The sequence below is a fragment of the Dromaius novaehollandiae genome, chromosome 3 (genome assembly GCF_036370855.1).
Source record: "Dromaius novaehollandiae isolate bDroNov1 chromosome 3, bDroNov1.hap1, whole genome shotgun sequence".
Lineage (NCBI taxonomy): Eukaryota > Metazoa > Chordata > Aves > Casuariiformes > Dromaiidae > Dromaius > Dromaius novaehollandiae.
In genome coordinates this window covers 1,701,691-1,720,564 of record NC_088100.1, presented here as the reverse complement: position 1 = coordinate 1,720,564, position 18,874 = coordinate 1,701,691, and the positions used below count along the sequence as shown (strand labels likewise).

General features: G+C 59.0%; 1 protein-coding gene across 1 annotated transcript in view; it reads left to right on the top strand.

Annotated features, from left to right (window-relative positions):
* The first annotated feature begins 215 nt into the window (after positions 1-215).
* The window catches only part of SCARA5 (scavenger receptor class A member 5), a 34,040-nt gene continuing 15,381 nt past the window's right edge, over positions 216-18,874 (top strand). Inside the window, exons 1-6 of the mRNA XM_064508202.1 lie at positions 216-361; positions 1,465-1,583; positions 2,696-2,824; positions 7,968-8,642; positions 14,176-14,256; positions 17,743-17,841. Of these exons, the coding sequence (XP_064364272.1) occupies positions 1,472-1,583; positions 2,696-2,824; positions 7,968-8,642; positions 14,176-14,256; positions 17,743-17,841 (1,096 nt within the window). The 5' untranslated portion in view covers positions 216-361; positions 1,465-1,471. The remainder of the gene's footprint in view (positions 362-1,464; positions 1,584-2,695; positions 2,825-7,967; positions 8,643-14,175; positions 14,257-17,742; positions 17,842-18,874) is intronic.

The window sequence follows — 18,874 nt, the reverse complement described above, 5'->3', positions numbered from 1 at the left end:
CAAGCGTTCCCCGACGTGCAAACCGCTGCAAAGCGCCGCGGCGATGCCCGCCCGGCTGCTGCCCCGGGGCGGGGAGGGGGGGGGGCCCGGGGGGGGGGGCCGGGCGGAGCCGGGGCCGGCGGCAGAGGGCGTGCGGAGCCCGGCCCGCCCCCCCCGGCCGCCCTACAAAAGCCGGCGGCGGGGCGTAGCGATGCTCACACGCCGCTGCCGCCTCCGCGTCGCCTCGCCCGGCGGCCGGGCACCCCCATGGGAGGGGGCCGCGGGCCCTGCAGCCCCGGCGGCTCCGCGCCCCCCCGGCCGCCCCCGCTCCGCTCCCCCCCGGCCGAGGCGAGACGGCGGCAGCAGCAGCCTCGCCGCGCAGGTGGGTCGGGGGTGGGGGGCTTCCCCGCGGTTTGTGGGGTTTGGGGGAGCCGGGAGGGTGGCTGTGGCTGGGGGGGGGCTCTGGAGGGGCGGGATGGAGCTGGGGGGGGGGGTTGCTGCGCTCTCCCCGCTGCCGCGGAGCATCCCTGTCCCGGGAGCAGCGGTCCGGGACGGGATGGGGGTCCGGGCCGGGGGTTTGGGTAAACTCCCGGGTGTTTATTTAACTGCTCTGAGATCTGCGAGCAGCTCGGGTGCTGCTCCAGGGAGACCCCCCTATGCCCCCCCCGGGCACCCCCGGCAGCACCTGCCCCGGGGATCCCCCCCCGCCGGCTCCCCCTGCTCCAAGCAGGGTTGGTTTTGGCTGGGAGGCCCAGGGACCCCCGGATCCAGATGTGCTAACAGCGAGGGGCAGCCGGATTCGGGGAGGGGATCTCTGGCCGTGTTGCAGCCAGCTGGCAAAGGGTGTCGGTGACACGAGTTTGGGGAGTGCTCAGCAGATCCCACCTGGCAAGGCCGGCCGATGATTTTTTTTTAACTCCTTCCCGGCCGGAGCCCAGCTGGGGCGAGGGAGCTGGGGGCTGATTCCCTGCGGGAATCACTGTACGTTGTAAAACCTCCGTGGCAGCGGAGGCATAACCTTGTCGAGACTAACTACTCCCTGGAGGCACGGACAGCTCTGTCCTAGGAAGTCCTGAGCCCTAGGAATGGATCGGGTCCTGGGAAGAGCATGCCCAGTCTCCCTGTCCAGCCCTGGAGCGGGACGGACGTCCAGGCCATGCCTGGAGCAGGGAGCCAGCAAGGCCGCACGTCGGTGGGGCGTGTGGCCAAGGGTGGCTGGGTGGTGGGAGCCCTTCCCCAGCCCCATAACGTGGGGTCCGTGTTGGTGGCAGCGGTGGTGGCTCCTCGGTCCCTCCAGGCTGGCTGGCACGTGCTGAGATGTGGCTTTGCCGAGGGACAGCAGAGGACTCCCTCGGTGGCAGGTGTCCTCTGCACCGGGCCAGGGTCCCCAAGCTGTGCGCGGCTGGGGATTAGATGGGGTTGGCCCCTGGCGCGTGCCCCAGCTTCCAAGCATCTCCTCACGTGCCTGTTCCGCTTTGCCGGCAGCGGGAGGATGGAGAACAAGGCCATGTATCTTCACACCTTCAGTGAGAGGGAGAACGGCTCCATCTTCGAGGAGCCCTTCGAGGGAAGGAACCTCTCCAAGCTGAACCTCTGCGAGGACGGTGAGTCGGGTCCCGCTGCTCGGAGATGCTTGGTGCGGGGGACTTTGACCGTGGAGGGAGAAACCCGGCGAGCTTTTGATGGGCAACCTGAGGGTTTCATGAGCGGAGACCAAACTCAGGGGGCTCTGGGTCTCATTCAGTCCTGCCACTGGCCAGGGATGTACCCCAGAGCGTTACTTTGGGTGGCCGTCACAAGAGGTGACACCACGGCACTGGGCAGTCACCTTCCCCATCAGCCCCCGGCGCGGTGACACGTTTGGGTCCAGACGGTGGGTTTTCCATGCCCATGAAAGCCGTGGCTCGGCGTCATCCCCACCCCTCTGCAGCAGGGTTGGGGCCTCGTCCTGCCCCCCCCGCCGGTCCCTTAGCATCCGCGGGTGACTTGGGAGGTGGCCGGGCGGCCCCGTCTCCCGCTGCCCCAGGAAAGGGCCGGGGAACGGGGCGGGGGGGGGAAATATTTTGCTTTTCCCCTTGGTTACGGGCGGGAGCCCGGCCGCGGCGAAGCCCCTGCTGACGCAGCCGCGGTCCCTCCCGCTCTCCGGAGAGGCGGCGAGCGGCGGCCGAGAGCGATGGGCGGTTCGGGGCCCGGCGCCAGCTCCTCCCGCAGCCTCCCGGGACCTGACACAAGTGCGAATGTCAGGAAAATACCATCGCGGCTTTGCTCATCGCGAAAACCGCTCGGCTCCACCTGCTCGGCCGGGAGCCGCGGGTGGGTAGCGAGGCGCCCGGCGCTGTGCGTTTCCCCTTGGCAAAACGGGAGCGATGGCCAGGACATCCCGGTACGGGGTCACCTCCCTGCAAAGGTCCCACCAGCATCCGTGGCCCCTTTCCCCCCTCCCTGCCCACCCGGCAGGCCGGGACCACCAAGCCCCTTCTGCAGCTGGGGAAACTGAGGCAGGGAGCGGGAGCGAGCCTGCCCGCGCCTCTGCAGCAGGGCTCCTGCAAGCGTGCACGGATCCTGCACGTGCAGGGGGAAATCGGTCCTGCTTGAAGGCAGAAGCTGTTTGGAGGGGGTGGGGGGGTTTCTTTGGGTGCTCTCACGCCAGGCTCCGGCCCTGGGTGCAGGCTCGGGGGGGGGAGATTCTCTCTGACCACCCACTCCCCTCCCGCAGGTCCCGGCAGGAGGATGAAGGCGGCCGGGCGCTGCGGCCGGCTGGGCTCCCTGGCAGCGCTGAAGTACGCCGTGGTGGGGCTCTACCTCCTCGTCTTCCTCATCCTTGTCGGGGTCTTCATCCTCGCAGGTGAGGGCCGAGCCGCGTGCGGGACGGCGCGGCGCGATGCTCCCAAGCGTCCCCGGAGCGGCAGGACGCGGCGTGAGCCGGTCTCCGAGGGGGGGCCCGGATCCGGGGGTGCCGCATCGGTGCAGCGCGAGCCTGGTCTGGCCGCGGGACCCCGTTTCGGCTGCCTTTGGGGCAGTTTCGTCACCAGCCGTGGGAGGAAAACACCCACCACAGCATCGCTCCGGAGCAAACCCTGCTCCGCTTTGCAGCCCGCCAGTGCACGGTAGCCGCTTCCAGCCCTCGGGAGCGGTGCTGGGACGTTGCACCAGCTCCGGGTGTTGCATTGCAGCTCCGGCCCCGGGGGCAGTTTGGATGGGCCGTGGCTGGGGGGTAGAGTTTCCCCGCCCGGCTGTTTCCAGCTCCCTTTGCCCCCAGCGCGGTTTCATTCACTAGCATCAATGACTCCTCAAGGGCATCAAGACACCTCGAGTCTGAATCCCACCCCGGCTTCTCCTCTTGCAACGGAGCCCCAAAGGCCTCGTGCAAGGTGCAAACCCCGCTTTGGGCGCCCTCGCTGACACCAGCTATTCCCCAAAGCTTGCAGCATCCCCTGGGCGTGCAGTCTTCACGGGGAAGCCGTTATCCTGCTGCAGGGACCCTCGGCCATTCGCAGAGGCAGTGGAAAGCAGTTTTCTAGGTATTTCTAGATATATTCTAGTGTATATATACCAGGCAATTTTTTAGGTGGTGCCTGCAGGAGCCTGGGGGGTCGGTGGTCGCTCCTCGCTGGCAGCGCGGCGATGCCAGCTCCGCAGCCCGCCTTTCGCGAGGGGCAGGTTTAGCTTTCCGCCCGTTGGCGAAGGGCCCGAGGAGGTTTTGGAGCCGCTCCGTATTTATTCCTTGTTTCGCATTGTTCGAGTGTTGTTGTTGGCCCGAGGAAGCCCCGAGCGAGCGGTGCCGGCGCGCTGCTCCGGCCGGGCTGCAGCTGCTCGCCCGAAAGCGGCTCCAGCAATAGCAAGGACAAGGTTTTGGCATCCAGCGGTGGCAGGGGGAGCTGAGCCCCACGAGGCCGGGCATCCTGCTGCAAAGCCTCCCCTCCCGGAGTCCCGGGACAGGGGGCAGAATTTCAGCTTTTATGCTTTAAAAAAACCAAAACAGTAAAAAGTGGCCAACTCTCCCTGTTATGGCTGAAAATCTCGGGGAGGAGAGCAGCAAAATGAGGAGAGCATCATCTCTTTCATTGCTGCTTTTTGCACGTCTCCATCTTCAAGCCAAGCCCTGGGTTCGGCCGTATCAGGCTCCCCAGGGCTGGAAGCCTGGAGCTGGCCCAGCAAAGCCACCCGTTGTCCCCTTGCCGGGGACCGCGAGGGACCGAGGGGTCGGAGCCCATCTCCAGCGTCAGCGGAGAATGCTCGGGTTTGAGAGGTGCTCGAAAAGTGATATCTCAGTTAAGGCTGTTAAAGTGATGATGAAGCGGAGGAGTAGAGGATGGAGCGGGGCCACGGGAGCCTGCTCGGCCGCCGGCCAGCCCCTCTCCTCCAGGGCTCGTTAGCAGGGAGAGTCGCCCGCCGGAGGCGTTTTCGCTTCGCATGGGCCCCTCCGCCCTGCTCTGTCCCCTCGTGCCGGCCCCGGCATCCCGGCTCCAGCGGGTGCAGCCAGGTCCTCGCCCGAGCCCCGCACCGAGAAGCGGCAGCCGGAAGGTTTTGCCGCGCTGCAACCCCGGGATCGTGCATGCGGCTTCGCCCCGGATCGCGCACGAGGCTGAGCCAGGCCGCCGCCGAAGGGGAGGAATTCCTCCCACGTGTGGGTGTGTTTTCTGTGAGTTTTCTTTTTTTTCTGCAAGGTTGAGAAACTAAAAACCACTGAAAAACAAACCGCTGCTTGTGCAAGGCACCCGGCCCCGGCAGAGGTGCAGCAGTGGCTGCTCGCGGCGTGATCGTGTCCTTTCCAGCCGTGATTTTCCTGCGATCTGTGGAAACGCCCGGGGCCGCCTCCCCTCTTTTGCTTAGTCTGTGCCCAAATTCAATTAGCCCTTTTGGAAACGGCTCGGGTTCGGTTTTGGATCAGCAGCCTCGTGTTTAGTGCAAGCCATTTGCTGGCGCTTTAGCTCTTGCTCGAGGCGCTTTTGCACGCCGCGGCGCAGGGCAGGCTGCGAGCCCGGCCCCGAAACGCTCCCCCGGTTGCCTTTCAAATGCCACGGGGACGTGACAGGCTGCAAAGCCTGGTCTGCCCGTCACAGCTTTTCCCGACCTTTGGCTCTTTTTCTGCTCGGCAGTGCTGGCATTTCAAACCTGCTTCCGCCTGCCTGAGCAGCCAGCGCGCGGGATCGGAGCAAGGGCCGTCGGCACCGACAGCCCCGTGTGCACGCCCAGGTCCAAACTGTCAGCAGCGCTTCCATTTCCCTGAGGATAATCCCCGAATTTCTGCAGTGCACGTGGCTCAGGGTGCCAGCGGTTGCATGCATGCGCCTGGGTTGCAAATACGGGTGTGCAGCTGGGGTGTTCTGGCTTCATTTGATGCCCACTAGTGTTTTTTTGGAAGAGGTGGTAAATTGGTCTTTTGCTTTCCGCTCCAGGCCACTTGGGGTTTTTTAGCCCTCTCTTGCGCTGCTGCTCAGCCAGCTCTTTTCCAGACGAGCCTTTTCTCCGGGAAGCACCTGGTAAAGAGCACGGGGGTGCAGGAATGCTGCTGGGTTGGGATCTGGATGCCGGGGCTCAGCACAGCGAGCTCGCGGCTCCAGGAGCCCCAAGCACCCAGGCTGTCGGGGAAAGGAGCCAGCAGGACATCGTGTCCCCAGAACGCAATAGCAGGAAGGGAGTCGCTGCCCTGCGGAGCCCTTTTGGGACTGTTAGCTCACCCCGAGCTCTGCCAAGCCGTGGGCTGGGTGTCCGTGGCAGGGCGTGTGGCTGTCCTTGTGCATGTGCATCTGTGCTGTGTGCCTGCATATGTATGCACGTGTGTGTGCATGCACCTGCATCTCTGCTCTGTGCATGCGTGTGCATGTCTGGTGTGTGCATGCATGCGCATGCATCTGTGCTGCGTGCATGCGTGTCCGTGCTGCGTGCATGCATGTTCTGTGTGCCTGTATGTGCTGTGTGCACGCGTGCCACGCTGCACTGATCCCGTATGTGGGACCTCGTGGCAGGATACGCTCCCCATGGACAGCAGGAACCAGCATTTGGGGGACAGAAGAGCTGCTGTTACCCGTGCACACGCAGGCCAGCCTGGAAACGGAGGTGCTTTCACTCCTTGAAGGTCTCCCAGGGTGTTTTTGGATGAGGAGCAGCCTTGGCTCGGGACCTGCAGGTCCGTTCTCAGCTCGCTGGCGGCAGGGCCGAGGCTGGGCCAAGCAGAGCAGCGGGGATGCTGAGATGAAGCTGTCGGAGATGATTTATGTGAACTGGGGGAACTCCACAGGCTTTGCAACCGTGGTTATCCACAAAGTGCGGGACCTCCTGAGCCTCCCTGTCCCCAGCCCCAGCAGGACCTGGTTTCTAGGTGGTTTGCACATGTGATGGCCACATGAGGCTGTTTTTCCCCTCGGTTTGCTTGCGAGAAAGCCATGGTGGTGTGTGTGCGCCTGGGCGTCCATCACAGCATGCTGCGTCTGAAGGACTTGAAGGAGCATCTTTGCATCCCCTGGATCCGTGCGGGATGGCGGCGGTACCTGCACCCCTGCCAAGGCCATGGCCAATTTTCTCCAGGTCTTTCCTTCCCAGGTGTTTCCTCCTTGGGCAAGTCCCTAGCATCCAGCAGAGCCCAGATGAAACTGCAGTTTCTTTCCCTCCTGCTCTTGCAGAAGTGTCCAGGGTACGGTCCACTCCCGCATGGGTTCAGTCCCTTTCGTGCCCTCCCAAACACCCCGCGCTATCGCCGGTGGTGGACCTGAACCAGGCGCCCCGAGAGCGCTGGACTCCTCGCGTGTGCATGTCTTCCCTCACCGTACACTTACTCCTGCGCTCTTAATGCAAACCAAATGTCCTCGCTGGGTTTCTCCTCCTTGGAAAGGAGAGCGGGGGGCAGCTGCCAGGCTGGTCCCGGGCCAGCCCGTGGCGTGGTGCCAGGTGAAGCCCAACCGCAGCTCCAAGAACAATGGTGGGGTTTTTATTATTATTAATTATTATTATTATTCGGATGGGTTTGGCTTCGAGTCCCCCGCCCCGGGGCTGCGCTGGGGACTCGCAGGCAATGCAAAGCGGAGGGAGGACGTGATCCTCCCTGCCTGGATCCCAGGCAGGCTCTGCACCCCCTCCCTGGGCGAGACGGGCCACCCCTCGATCTGAGCGTGCAGGGGGTGCGGTGCCACCAGCTCCAGCGGTGTCATGGTTCCTCTGGGTGGTCCTGCACCCATCTCCAGCAGCCAAGACCCACCGGGACCCGGGACCGAGAGCAGGGAGGTGCAGGGCACGGGGGCAGCTGGAGCTCCTGAGCCGGGGTGGGTTTCCTTCCTTCCTGTGCGAGAGGGTGGACGGTCCCAGGGATGTGGTGCTTGGGAGCTCGCCACGGCTCCACGAACCGCACCCAGAGCCGCGGAGACCTGCCGAGCCAACCTGCTGGTGTTAATTATGGAGCAGAGGACGCGGCTCAGGCCCGGAGCTAGTGGCCAGAAGGGAAACCTGATTGTTAAGCAATTAAAATCTCAGTGGGTAAAAAAACAAGACCAAAAAGAGGAGTTTGATCCTGCAGTTTTTAGGTCTGCCTGCAGGAAAGGGAAGCGGACGCTTTTGTGGTCTAACCGAAGGCGAAGGCAGTCCAAGCAAAGCCGCAGTGCAGCACTTCGTAGCATCACACCCAGGTTCCCGGCTTGCCAGGCCCCCTGGCAAAGCCCTTCCCCATGTGCAGAGCTCCCCTGAAATCCAGAGCTTTGTGAGCCTTTGCTGTCCCTCCTGAGCAAGGTCCCTGTGCAGCCACCTCCTCCTCCAGCCCTCCCAGCAGCCAACCTCATTCTCACAGATCATAGCGTCTGCGGAGAAAACCGGAGGGCCGAAGAGGGGCTGGTGATCTGTGGGGATACGCGAAGGAGCTTCGGCTTTCATCTCCATCGCTGAGGAACGGTGGGGATGTCCAAGTGCTCCTTGGGCGGAAAGAGGGTTGCGTGTCTCAGCTGGCCCTCTCGCCTTCGTGGGGTAGTTCCTGATGCCCCCTTCCTCTCCCCCCCTTGCAGTCTCTAGGCCACAGACCTCCCCCGAGGACCTGAAGGTGCTGATGGGCAACGTGAACCACCTGAACGAGAGTTTCCGGGACATGCAGCTGAAGCTGCTGCACCTACCTCTGAAAGGGGATGTGATCGATCACATCTGGAGGCTCCAGGACCTGCTGCAGAACCACTCGGACTCCTTGTTCCTCATGACGGGATCACTGCAGAAGCTGGAAGGGCTTCTCTGGAGCCTGCAGACCCAGGCCAGCCAAACCGACAAGGCTGTGTCCAACCTCTGGGACAGCTTGGCTCAGCAGAGCGACACAGCTCAGCAGGAGATGTACAAGCTCTCCGTGGAAGGCAACAGCAGTCGGTTGCTGCTCCAGCACCACGACCACCTCCTGACCCACCTCAGCAGCAGGGTGGAGAGCCTGAGCGACCAGGTGACGGCGGCAAGTGGGGCCGTGGACACCATGAACAGGACCTTCTCTTACGACGTGAACATCCACCACACCCGCATCCAGGACCTGCAGGTGCTCATCAGCAACGCCACTGAAGATGCCCGGCAGATGCGTCTCATCCACATAGCCATGGAAGAGCAGCTGAAGCACGAGCTGGCCATCCTCAACAACGTGACGGAAGACCTGCGGCTCAAGGACTGGGAACACTCGGTCGCTCTGAAGAACATCTCCGTGATACGGGGTAAGCTGAGCATCCTTTTGTGAGCAGCTCCTTTGCTCGTGCCTGAAGCTGTCATGAGGAAAGGGGTGTCCCTGAAACTTTGGGTGGTGACGGAAGGTGCCCCACAGCATGCAGCTGATGGGGTGGGTGGTGGGATCCTTGGCTATTGCTGGAACAAGTGCTTCATCTCATCTATCTTTATGGGCTGGGTATACCTACCTAAACCCAACTGTCCAGCATCACTTGAGATGCAATAGGGTAGCCCACCTGCCCCAGGCCCTTGTATCTACCTGTCCTATGGGGATGTCTCAGGTATCCTTGGGTGTATCAAACCCACTAAGCACCTACATTTAGGTATCTGCAGCGTTTAGGTGTCTCCATCACCTTGGACTTTCTTTGTAGTGAGTGAGGGCCTTGTCTGTTAAGGAGTTAGGAAGGGAGACCATGCCAGATCCCACCTGACCATGAAGGTGAGCCTGATGTGGGTATTGCAGAAACGGTGGGTTTATCGTCCTGCAGTGATCAAGCTGCCTAGCAGGTATCCTCAGTCACCATCGATCACACCATTTGCTCTACCTTATCCTTTTTTTCCCCTTGTTTTCACACCCATGTTCTTCTCCTTTACCACCCTCAGCCCCTCCCAAACAAACAGCCCACCCCTGTTTACTCTTAGCCCACTGACCCTAGTTTTGCTGATATCTTTTTTTTTGGTGTTTGACATGGTTGCCTTGGTAATCCCTCCTTAGTCACCAATCTGCTAAGCACCTACTCCCCTTTCTTTTATCATCTGAAAGATCCAGCTGTTTCTCACGTCATTATCTTGTTAGTATAACTATATGGTCAGGGTTAGCCATCTGCTTGGACATTACTTCCTCTTTGATATCAGGAATTTCTGCCTATTTCTCACATTCCTATCTTGTTAGCGTGGCCGTACAGTTGGGATAGGCCATTTGTCCGCATACCTCCGCATAGTCCATGCAGCGAGCGACTGCACAGACTAGATCTCCTTGGGTGTAGAGAGCTCAAAGGTGACCAGCTCAGGTGGAGAACATCTGCACTGGAGAGACGTGTCTGCTGTGGTGGATCCCAGTCAAGTCCCTCCAGCTCATGGCTTCATCTGCTACCTGCCCATGACCACCACGTCCAGCTCAGTGCCTCTGAACCACCGCGAGTTTTTCTCCCAGGAATCACGCCCCTGTGCTGAAAGCTGCATTTAGGGCTCTGGAAATAGAGCGGCGATACGTCCCCGCTGCAGCTTCGGATGCATCCAGGCCTGGCTGCATGTTGGAGGGGGCAGTTTTTGGCTCACTTCCAGGCTATTTGTTTGCACCTACAGCATTGCAATGAGACGTTGCTCTGCTACCCGACCTCCGAGTCGAGGCAGACCTTTCCCTGGTGCTTCCAGCTGAAACGCCGGACAGGCGCTGGAGGGGTGGACACCAACCGCAGCTGCCTTCATGCACCAGCTGCCTTCATGCACGTGGGCCACCTGAAGCCCTCGAGAACCAGCAGCACCCAGGGATGATTTCCGATAACCGATGCCAGGCTCAGGGCTGCGAGGGTCACGCTGCCTCCAGACTCCCGACCGGTTTGCAGCTTTAGCCACAGGGGCAGGGGGACTCGCGCTGCGACTCCCCAGCTCGGCTCCCCCGGGAGCGGTGACGGCCGGCTGTGCGTCACAGTCGGACACCTGCGCGCCAGGGCGCTCCAATTAGCGCGGAGAGAAAGCAGCCCAAATCCCTCCAAATAGGCTGGCACCTGATTTACGAGTCCCCGCTCCGACACATTCCTGGCAGCTCGGGGGGTGCATTTCCCTCCCCGGAGGCTACGCTGGGCTCTGGCTTCTCCAGGCTGGTTTTTGGGATGAGGGCTGCCCGGGGAGGTCCTGGGGATATTGGGACTGGGATGGTCTCCAGCAGAGGCGAGGGAGGACTCGGTGCACGGGGGTGGCTGGGGTCTCACCTCACCTCGTGCCAAGCACCCCGCGCGTCTCGGAGGGGGCTCAGCCTCGCGTCTCGGAGGAGAATCTGGATCTTAAATAACCGTGTCAGCAGGAGGGAGGGTGCCCAAAATCCGCCGCGGCTCGGGCCGCCGGTCCGGAGCCACTTGCACAACTCGCTGGGTGGGATGTGCTGGCTCGCACCAGGCAGCAGGTCTGGCGGGGCGATTGCAAAGTCCCAGCTGGCCTCCGGAGCTCTGCGCTGCGCCGAGGGCCGCGTCCCGCCTGTTTTGAAGGGCTTTTCTCCCGCGCTGCTCCCGAAGGAGCAGCAGCAAACGCAGTGTGCAGCCCAGCCCAGTGCAGTCAGCAAAGCCAAGCCGGGGTGCAGCTGGGCCGGTGTTTTCCAGCCCGAGGTGGGGTGGGGACCAGCTTGGCGAAGCGTCTGCAGTGCTGGTCATGTTTCCTTGTCTCCGGACTGCGGCGTCTCCCAACCGCCCCTCCCAATGCTCCTCCGTCCTCATCCCGGCTTCTCCCCGCTCTCCCATCCCGGCCGCGGGGTACAGCTAGGGATGGGACCATCTCTGCTCACCTACGGCTTGTCGAGCCACGCTGCTCTAGCTAAGAGGAGATGCTCTGACGGCTTACGGACCGCAAAAGAGCTTTTTGGCTCGTGTGCGTCCAGCTTTGCTGCCCTTGAGGCCCATAAGAGGGGCAGGCTGACAGATCTCTGCTGCCTGTTGTTCGGCTGTATATACGCCGGAATAAGAGACAAGTCCAGCGTGTCTTTTCCCTGTCTTTATTCTCCCACTCCAGCGCTCTGGGAGCAGAAGAGATTGAGTTATCCATAGCCCTGCTCTCGATGCAGTCTGGTCCTTGTCTTAGCCTGTCCGTGCCTCTGGCCTCCCTGACGCCCTGCGGGATGGTTTCCCCCCTTCCCGGGGCTGCCGTGCAGGGCAGAGGGGTGCAGAGCTAATGGGGGGCTGCTGTCAGTGCTGGAGCATCCTCCGCCCCGGTGCCATGGGCTCACCTTGACGCTGGGCTGCCGTTTGGGGGGCGACTGATGTTTCGCTCGTCGAACGAGACGGCATCTCGGGAGAGGGAATCTGCAACCTGAGATGGTCGGGGCTGATTTCTGAGGGAGGACAACTCCAAACCCCCTTGAGACGTGCCCAGGGCGGGCAGCTCCCACGTCCCTTCCCGGCGTTGATGGAAAGGAGGTGGGGCCCTTGTGTGGGTTATTTCCCGGTGTGCCCGTAAAGCTGGAGCAGATGGACGTCTTTGGAGCTGCCCCTGCTCGGGCGAGCTCAGCGCAGCCGTGCTGGAGCCAGCGCGTGTGGGAGCGAGGCGTCTGGTGTCTGCAGCAGCTTTGCTCCTGTCCCGTCGGTGTGGGCCCCGGGGAGGTGGAGGGTGTTTAATCAGGGAGGATATTCAGGACAAAGTGAGAGTGGCAAAGGAGGGGGCTTTTTTTTCCTGTGTTTCCAGTGTTGCTTTTAGTTTTGCTTGTGGTGGGAAAGCATCTGTTATGTTTAAGCAAGTGGCTTTTTACAGCCCAGCCTTTGCTCTGCTGGGCTGGAGCTGCCAAAGGAAGAACTTGACTCAAACCCAGGAGCACGTTTGGGTCCTGCAAAGTTTCCATTGCTCGTCCTGGGAGACCTGGAGCTGGAGGGCTGGAGGTACCCAGGGAAAACCCTAATGTCACAGCGATGCCCCTGCCCTGACACTCTGCTACCGCCCATCAAGCTCAGCATCACCTTCATGAGGATATCATTCTGGTTTGACGGGCTCTGCTTTCTGTACGGCCCCGTAGGCTGGAATTAACGGTATCATCTCCGAAATCTTCATGAAATTCCGCAGGAGCTCTTCATTTCAGATGGGATTGCATGGTGTGGGGCAGGCTAAACATATTCCCACGTTATTCCATTTTCCCTTTAACAAGCTGTCATGATTTGAACTCCCTCTTGGCCCTTCAGGACATGGAAAATCAATGGCAGTACTTAACACCAGCTATTTGTGTAATCATACGCTTCCTATTATTTATTTGTCTGTTCATTCAGTTTTGCAGACTCCAAGGGGCAAGTAACACAAAGAGGCTGATTTAAGCATGCGTGGTGTTCATGGCTGTTGTGTAACACCCTTTTTTAATACTGTGGGAATGAAAACTATTTTATCAGCTGTCACGGCAGCTTTATGCAGCACATACCTCACCTGGCTCCCGCCCCACGGCCCCGTTTGACATCGACTGAACGTTGAATTGAGCATTGCTGAACCTGCTCCACTATTGACAGTTCTGCTGCTCCCACCCAGGGCCACGTCGCGTTCCCAGCTGCGCATCATCCCTTTTGTTGCTATCCCAAAATGCCTCCTTATTGTACTTAGCTCTCCCGGGTAGCGATTGTTCTTAGCATCCTTTTGTTTCGCTGATTTTCTGCAGCTCAGAACGCGAGACCTGCCGCAAAGGGTCGCACCGGGCTGTCCCAAGCCCCACGTCCTCTCAGAGCCCAGAAATGGGCATCTGGCCCAGCCATCCAGCCAGCCTAGCCCACCTAGTCCAAGAGTAAAAACAGGCCAAGCCAACGCAAGCTTTCCCAGGGGTCCTCTCCCAGCCTCTGACCCTCTTCAGCTCGGGACATTTCCTGAGCCTGTCGTGGTTCATCTTCTCAGGAACCCACAGAGCACTGGTCTTAATTTCTGGATGTTTGCACTTCCTAGTAACTCATTTATTAGGACTGCTAAGCCTCCCCCCTCTTCCTTTCCTGATGCTTTTCTATTACCACTTCGTCCATAACCCTGGCCAGTTGTTCGCTTTCTGCACAACTGTGAGTTTATGGCTTTTTGGATTTCTAGGAAAACAGTGTTTAAAAGTTTCCAATTATCATCCTGCCTTGGTAGGACAAAGACCAAGTGACCTCTTCAGGCCTCTCTTTGCCCAATTTTCTGTGATCTCATGAGTCATTTTGCTCTATTCGTATTCTTTCTTCCAACTGATTTAGTTCCTAATTGTTTTCAGCTTTGTGGAATTGGCCCTTTTCAAGCCAATCGATGTGACTCTATTATAGTTTGGACTCTCTGTTTGCATACGCAATCATGTCACAACGGTTTACACTGAAGCAACCCCTGATGGTTAGTTAGCTCTGTGTTGGGTTATTAGCCAGCGGTGATGAGTGCGGTGATGCAGATCCCCTCCTAAAGGTTCATCTCAATATTTCCAAAATGCATTTCCTTTTTCTTTAAGTAATGTCATTGGAAAAGTCACAATTTGGGGTCAGGAGGAAATTCCAAGAAACTGGAATTTCCTTTGGAGCCACGTTCAGGTGGAATCACAGGAACTGCAGGGTGAAGTTTTCTGGCATGCGAGGCAGCAATCGAGAGAGTCACTCTTGGCCTTTAAATCCCCGGATCACGGCGCAAGGCTGCTGGCAAGCTGCCTCTCTGTCCCTTAGCTCCTCTGTGGCGGAGATTTGTGTTTATTGGAGGCCCCTGGATACCTGATAAACAACGGCAGGCGGAGAAGTTGTCTGTGTGTGTGTGTGTGTGTGTGTGTGTGTGTGCCTGCATCTGCTGAAGGACTGCTCTGCATGGGGAGACTCGCTGAACTCCGTGCCCGTTGTGTTTCAGGGCCTCCAGGACCCAAAGGAGACCAAGGCAATGAAGGAGTGGAAGGTGAACCCGGTCTTCCCGGCCTCCCTGGGCTGCGAGGTAAGGAACGACATGTCCAGCATGCAGATCATCCAGCCAGGCTTGACCCAAAGTGCACAGAGTCAATGGGACCGTTCCCGATGACTTCTCTAGGGTCCCAGTCTGACCACTGGGACCTTGCTGGCATTGTACAAAGATGGAATAATGTTGGGATAAACCCGCTGTCTCATCGCCTGCCAGGCCACTGGGGCTGTTCTTTGCAATAGATTCCTCTATCTCTTGGCCTCCTTTCACACTTCAGTGACCCAAATCATGATGTGTCCCCCACATCCTCTAGACCAGCCTGTCATCGGAGATCACCACATCTACCCTAAGCCCAGCTTATCTGTTTGTTAGCTATACTCCACCCAACTAGTTTCCATACCTGCATCAGGCTCGAGGTAGTTCTCCAGAGCCTGCTGTCCTGCCTGGAAGCCCTTCTCTTTGTGGTGGGGGTGTAAGCTGGGTAGGACACAGCTTGCAGTGCTTAGTCCCAGCTCTGATACTAGTTAGTTATGAGACCTTAGAAACCACCCCTGGTTTGTAAGCTGGGGGGTATTAGTACCAGTCCTCTCTGACAGGGCATCTTGCCAGTCTCGCTCCCAGGTCTTTTGGTCCCTGTTGCATCTCCTTGCATCACCCTGTTTCATTTCCGTCTTACATCCAAGATTGTCTTTTCCGCATCCATGCTGACGTCGTTTCCAATACTGCATGACATCTCCTCTCTTCCTCTGGCTGCTTAGCAGCCGTCCCTTCTTGAAGTCCGATATTTGGAGGGTTTGAGTGATCCCCGATCACATGGGTTTCAGGAGGACCTTCATGTCGCTGTGCACCCCGTGTTCCCACCATTAGCAGGGCAGTTCTTGGTGCTCAGGGCCGCAGCGCCCGGGCTGACACAGCACTGGGACTGAGACACCAGCCCTGGAGAGGCTCCTGCTTGGACCACGCTGTCCAAGCAGGTGGGTGCAGGAATGCAAGTCTTTCGGGACAAAAATCTCATCTTCCAGTTTTTCCCCTTGTTCTCCGCTTTCCCCCTCTGTTACTGGAAGAACAGTGAGAGCCGCACAAGTCCCTTAGCTGCCTGCAGGCTCCTCTGAAATAGCCACTCGGCAAAGGTTGATGTTTCTCAGAGCTGGAGCTGGCCACAGCCTTGTCCCCACCATGAGACACCGGAGGGGTTGGCAGCAGCAGCCTGCACCGAAGGCAGGGAGGAGGCACCCAGCTCAGGGCCCTTCCAGCCTGTGAGAGGGGACCCCAGTCATCGGCAGGGTTGGAAAACTGAGGCTTTGGTAGGATACTTCTTCAATTTCAAGAATGCATTTTTTTTTTCTTCTTAATTCAAACCATTGTTTTTTAGAGAAATTCAATTTAACAAGCAACAATCCCCCACCCCCAGGAAAACATGTTTTTCTGACTAACGAGAAACCCGTCCTGGTCACGTCGGAAAGAGCTGTGAGGAACAAGCTAGGATTCCCCTATGGCTGCAGCGGTGCAGCCGAGGGCGCTGGCCAAGTGAACCTGACCGCAGATATTCTGGGCATGCCCAGCCTTCTGCAGGCGTGGAACAGGCTTGAGCCTGTTTCTGATTTTCTAATTTTAAGCCAAACCTGGAACTACTGGGTTTACACCCAAGACTTGGACATGGTGCAGAGCTTGCTGGAGGATCCCTTCTGGTGACGATCATCTGCGATCTGGTGGCTTCTGTCCCCTACAGGCTCTTTTCTGTCGTGGTGACAGGGTCCTTTCTGTCTGGGATGTGGTGTCTAGGTCCTCCTCCTCCATCCTCTTACATCCTGGAGGAGAAATCTGCCTGCCACCGGATCTGACCATCAGCCTCATATTGTGCCGGGGAATTAAACCACGCCGGTCCCAGCATGGGGCAACACTGCCGGGTGCCATGGGGCAATGTCCCGCCCTGGCACTGATTAATTAACCAGAAGAAGATGTGACCTGCATAGGGGTGTTGGTGCTGGAGCAGGTGGGTTCGGGCCCCCGAACCCCTAGATCTGAGCTGCCGAAACTGGGCAGGTGTGAAACCCCCCCGTTTCTGGTGCCCCCCTTTTCCCCTGTTCCCAGGACGGCAGAACCACCCAAGTATGGCAAAGCCAGCCGGGAAACCTGATCGCTCTCCGAAAGCCCTTGTCAGCGCTGGCTGCCCGTGCTCGTTTCACGGACGGCTATTTTATTTGCGCTGACAGATTCATGGCTGTTTTTCTTGGGTGTAATAAGCATCAGAAATACATCGTCTGGTTTCTTTGCTTTTTTTTTTTCTTTTGTTTAAACAAAAAAACAAAACAGTCCCTGGAAGGTTTACCTCTGGGAAGAGCTGCCAAAATAACCATGATTTCTACTGCTTTGTCCTTCTTGCTTTCCCTGGTGCTTTTCCGGACGGGGTCACAGCACCAGCTCTTTGGGTTCAGGAAGATGAGGTTCGGATGTGGCCAACATTTCCAATCTGCATTTCTCTTCACATAGTAGATGTGCCTCTCTGTGCTTCCTTCCTTCCTTCCCCTGGGTCTTCTGCCCAAATATAAATCTGGCCCTGACACGGTGCCTCCCCCAGGGAGGGAGGCAAGGTGTTAGCTGAACGCAGCAGATGAAGGGTTAAGCCCCAGACTGTGTCCACTGGAGCTGCTGCCCAAATTCCTCCCGACTGCTTTGGCTGAAGGGCTGAGCCTCAAGGGGAGAAATGTGTCCGCGTACAGAGCGACCCTTGGCAAGCGGGGCACGTTTGCAGCCCTCTGCTCCGGAGGTGCTTTTCCCCGAGGGACCTGGCTGGAAGCAGGCGAGACAGAGAAGACCTGGCTCTTGTGACTGCACAGCACTTGCGTTGTGGATGGTGGAAGGATCTGGTTCAAACCATAGCAAAATATTGACCAAGGCTGGAAAAGCCGGGTGCAGGAGGGACTCGATGCTCAATGCAAGGGGAGCTCGGGTCTCCTTCAACACCCAGACGTGGGCATGGCAGATCAGCAGCATCGTGCCGGGCAGGTGGCTGAGCTTGGATGCTGGAGGAGCTGCGGTCTCGCTGAGGACTTCTCCCCACAGCTGGGGTCCATGCTGCAGGGCAGCCACTGCTCGTGGGTCCCCCTTACCCAAAACGCGTGGATGCAAGGGGTGCACAGCCCCCAGCTCTTCCCGCGGCACCTCACGGCTCCTTGTGGTCTTCGTTCCCTCCCGGCTCCTCCATCTTATGCCTTGCTCTCCAATCTTGGGGCCTGGCTGTTGCATTACTCCGAGCCCTAAGATGCTCAGAGCCTTATCAGCACTAGCCCATCTCCAGCTTAAATACATCCCGTGTCTAGGGGCAGACAGAGAAGAAATTACGGGCTAAACTCTCAGGTGTGCCCTTCTGATGATCCTTCACTGCTGGCAAAGAACCACAGACCAACCAGCATTTCTGCTGGCAAGCAACACGTGTGTGTGTGTGTGTGTGTGTAAAGCGTATGTGGTTTATGTGGGTTCCCACTGCAATAGGACCATTGCGTCTCTTTGTCCCTACTCCAGGGCTACCCGGGGAGAGAGGACCACCAGGACCACGTGGCTTGAAAGGGGACCAAGGAGACCTTGGCCCTCCGGGTCCAACAGGATTGCGGGGATTCAGAGGTAAGGACCAGCCTCAGTGCACAAGCTCCTGGGTGGGTCGTTGCTTCTGGCTGGGCTTCCCGCAACAAACTGGCTCTGGAGACCAGTGTCAAGAAAGCAGAGACACTGGGCAGTGGTGTGAGAGTGTCAGGGCCCATCTGCCCTGGCTTGTGACCCACCTGGAGCCTCTTGGGCAGGGTGGAAATCTTGCCGAGCTTGCGGCGTGCCCGCTTCCTCTTGTGCATGAATAACCTCCCCGCTGAGTCCTTTCCACCAAGGGACGATGGTGGAGAGAGGACAGAGCTTGGAGGCAGAAGGTTAAAACGGTCATGCTGTGGCCAGCTGTAGTCTAGGAGCCCCCCGCTCCTGCAGCATAGGGAGGTCCAGCCAGGGGCTGGCACGGGTGGCAGGGCTGCCTGGGCTGGGTGCTCACAGCCCCAAGGCCACCTGAGGACCTGCCACGCTGCCCTCCCACCCGTGGGGCTGGGCAGGGTTTTAGCGACAGCACGGAGTTCAGACTTTGGGTTTTCTGGTCACCCTTTTTGGCTCCCTGTGGTTTTGCAGAGCCTCACCACACCCCGGTTAAGAGCAGAGAGGAGCTCTGGGCGTGGAAAATGTCTGTACACCTATTTAGCAGGACAGATTAGTCCCAGGAGACCTCCTAAAAGAAGTTCCATGCTACAACTTAAAACAGAGCCAATAATCCCAGTTTCCAAAACATGCTTTTTTTTTTTAACCTCCAAAACGCCTTGGACAGCGGAGGTGTGGGGGAGGCAGGAAGAGCCCAGCCCAGCCGAGGTGGTGCCTCCTCGGATAAGCGGCGTGTGTCTGCAGCCTGTCCCTGGCGAAGGGACACGAGGGAAGTGTCCCTTGTGCGGGCAGCCTGGTGCACGGCGGTAGAGAGAGTGGGAGGTGCCGTGGCTTCAAAAGCGCACGCAGCAGAAAGCCGTACATCTGTCCATGCTCTCCTCATCGCTTGCTTGTGTGTGGTGTTGACTTGGGACATGGCCACACTGGTCCCCTTGGACCCGTGACTGTGGCCAGGGAAAAGGAA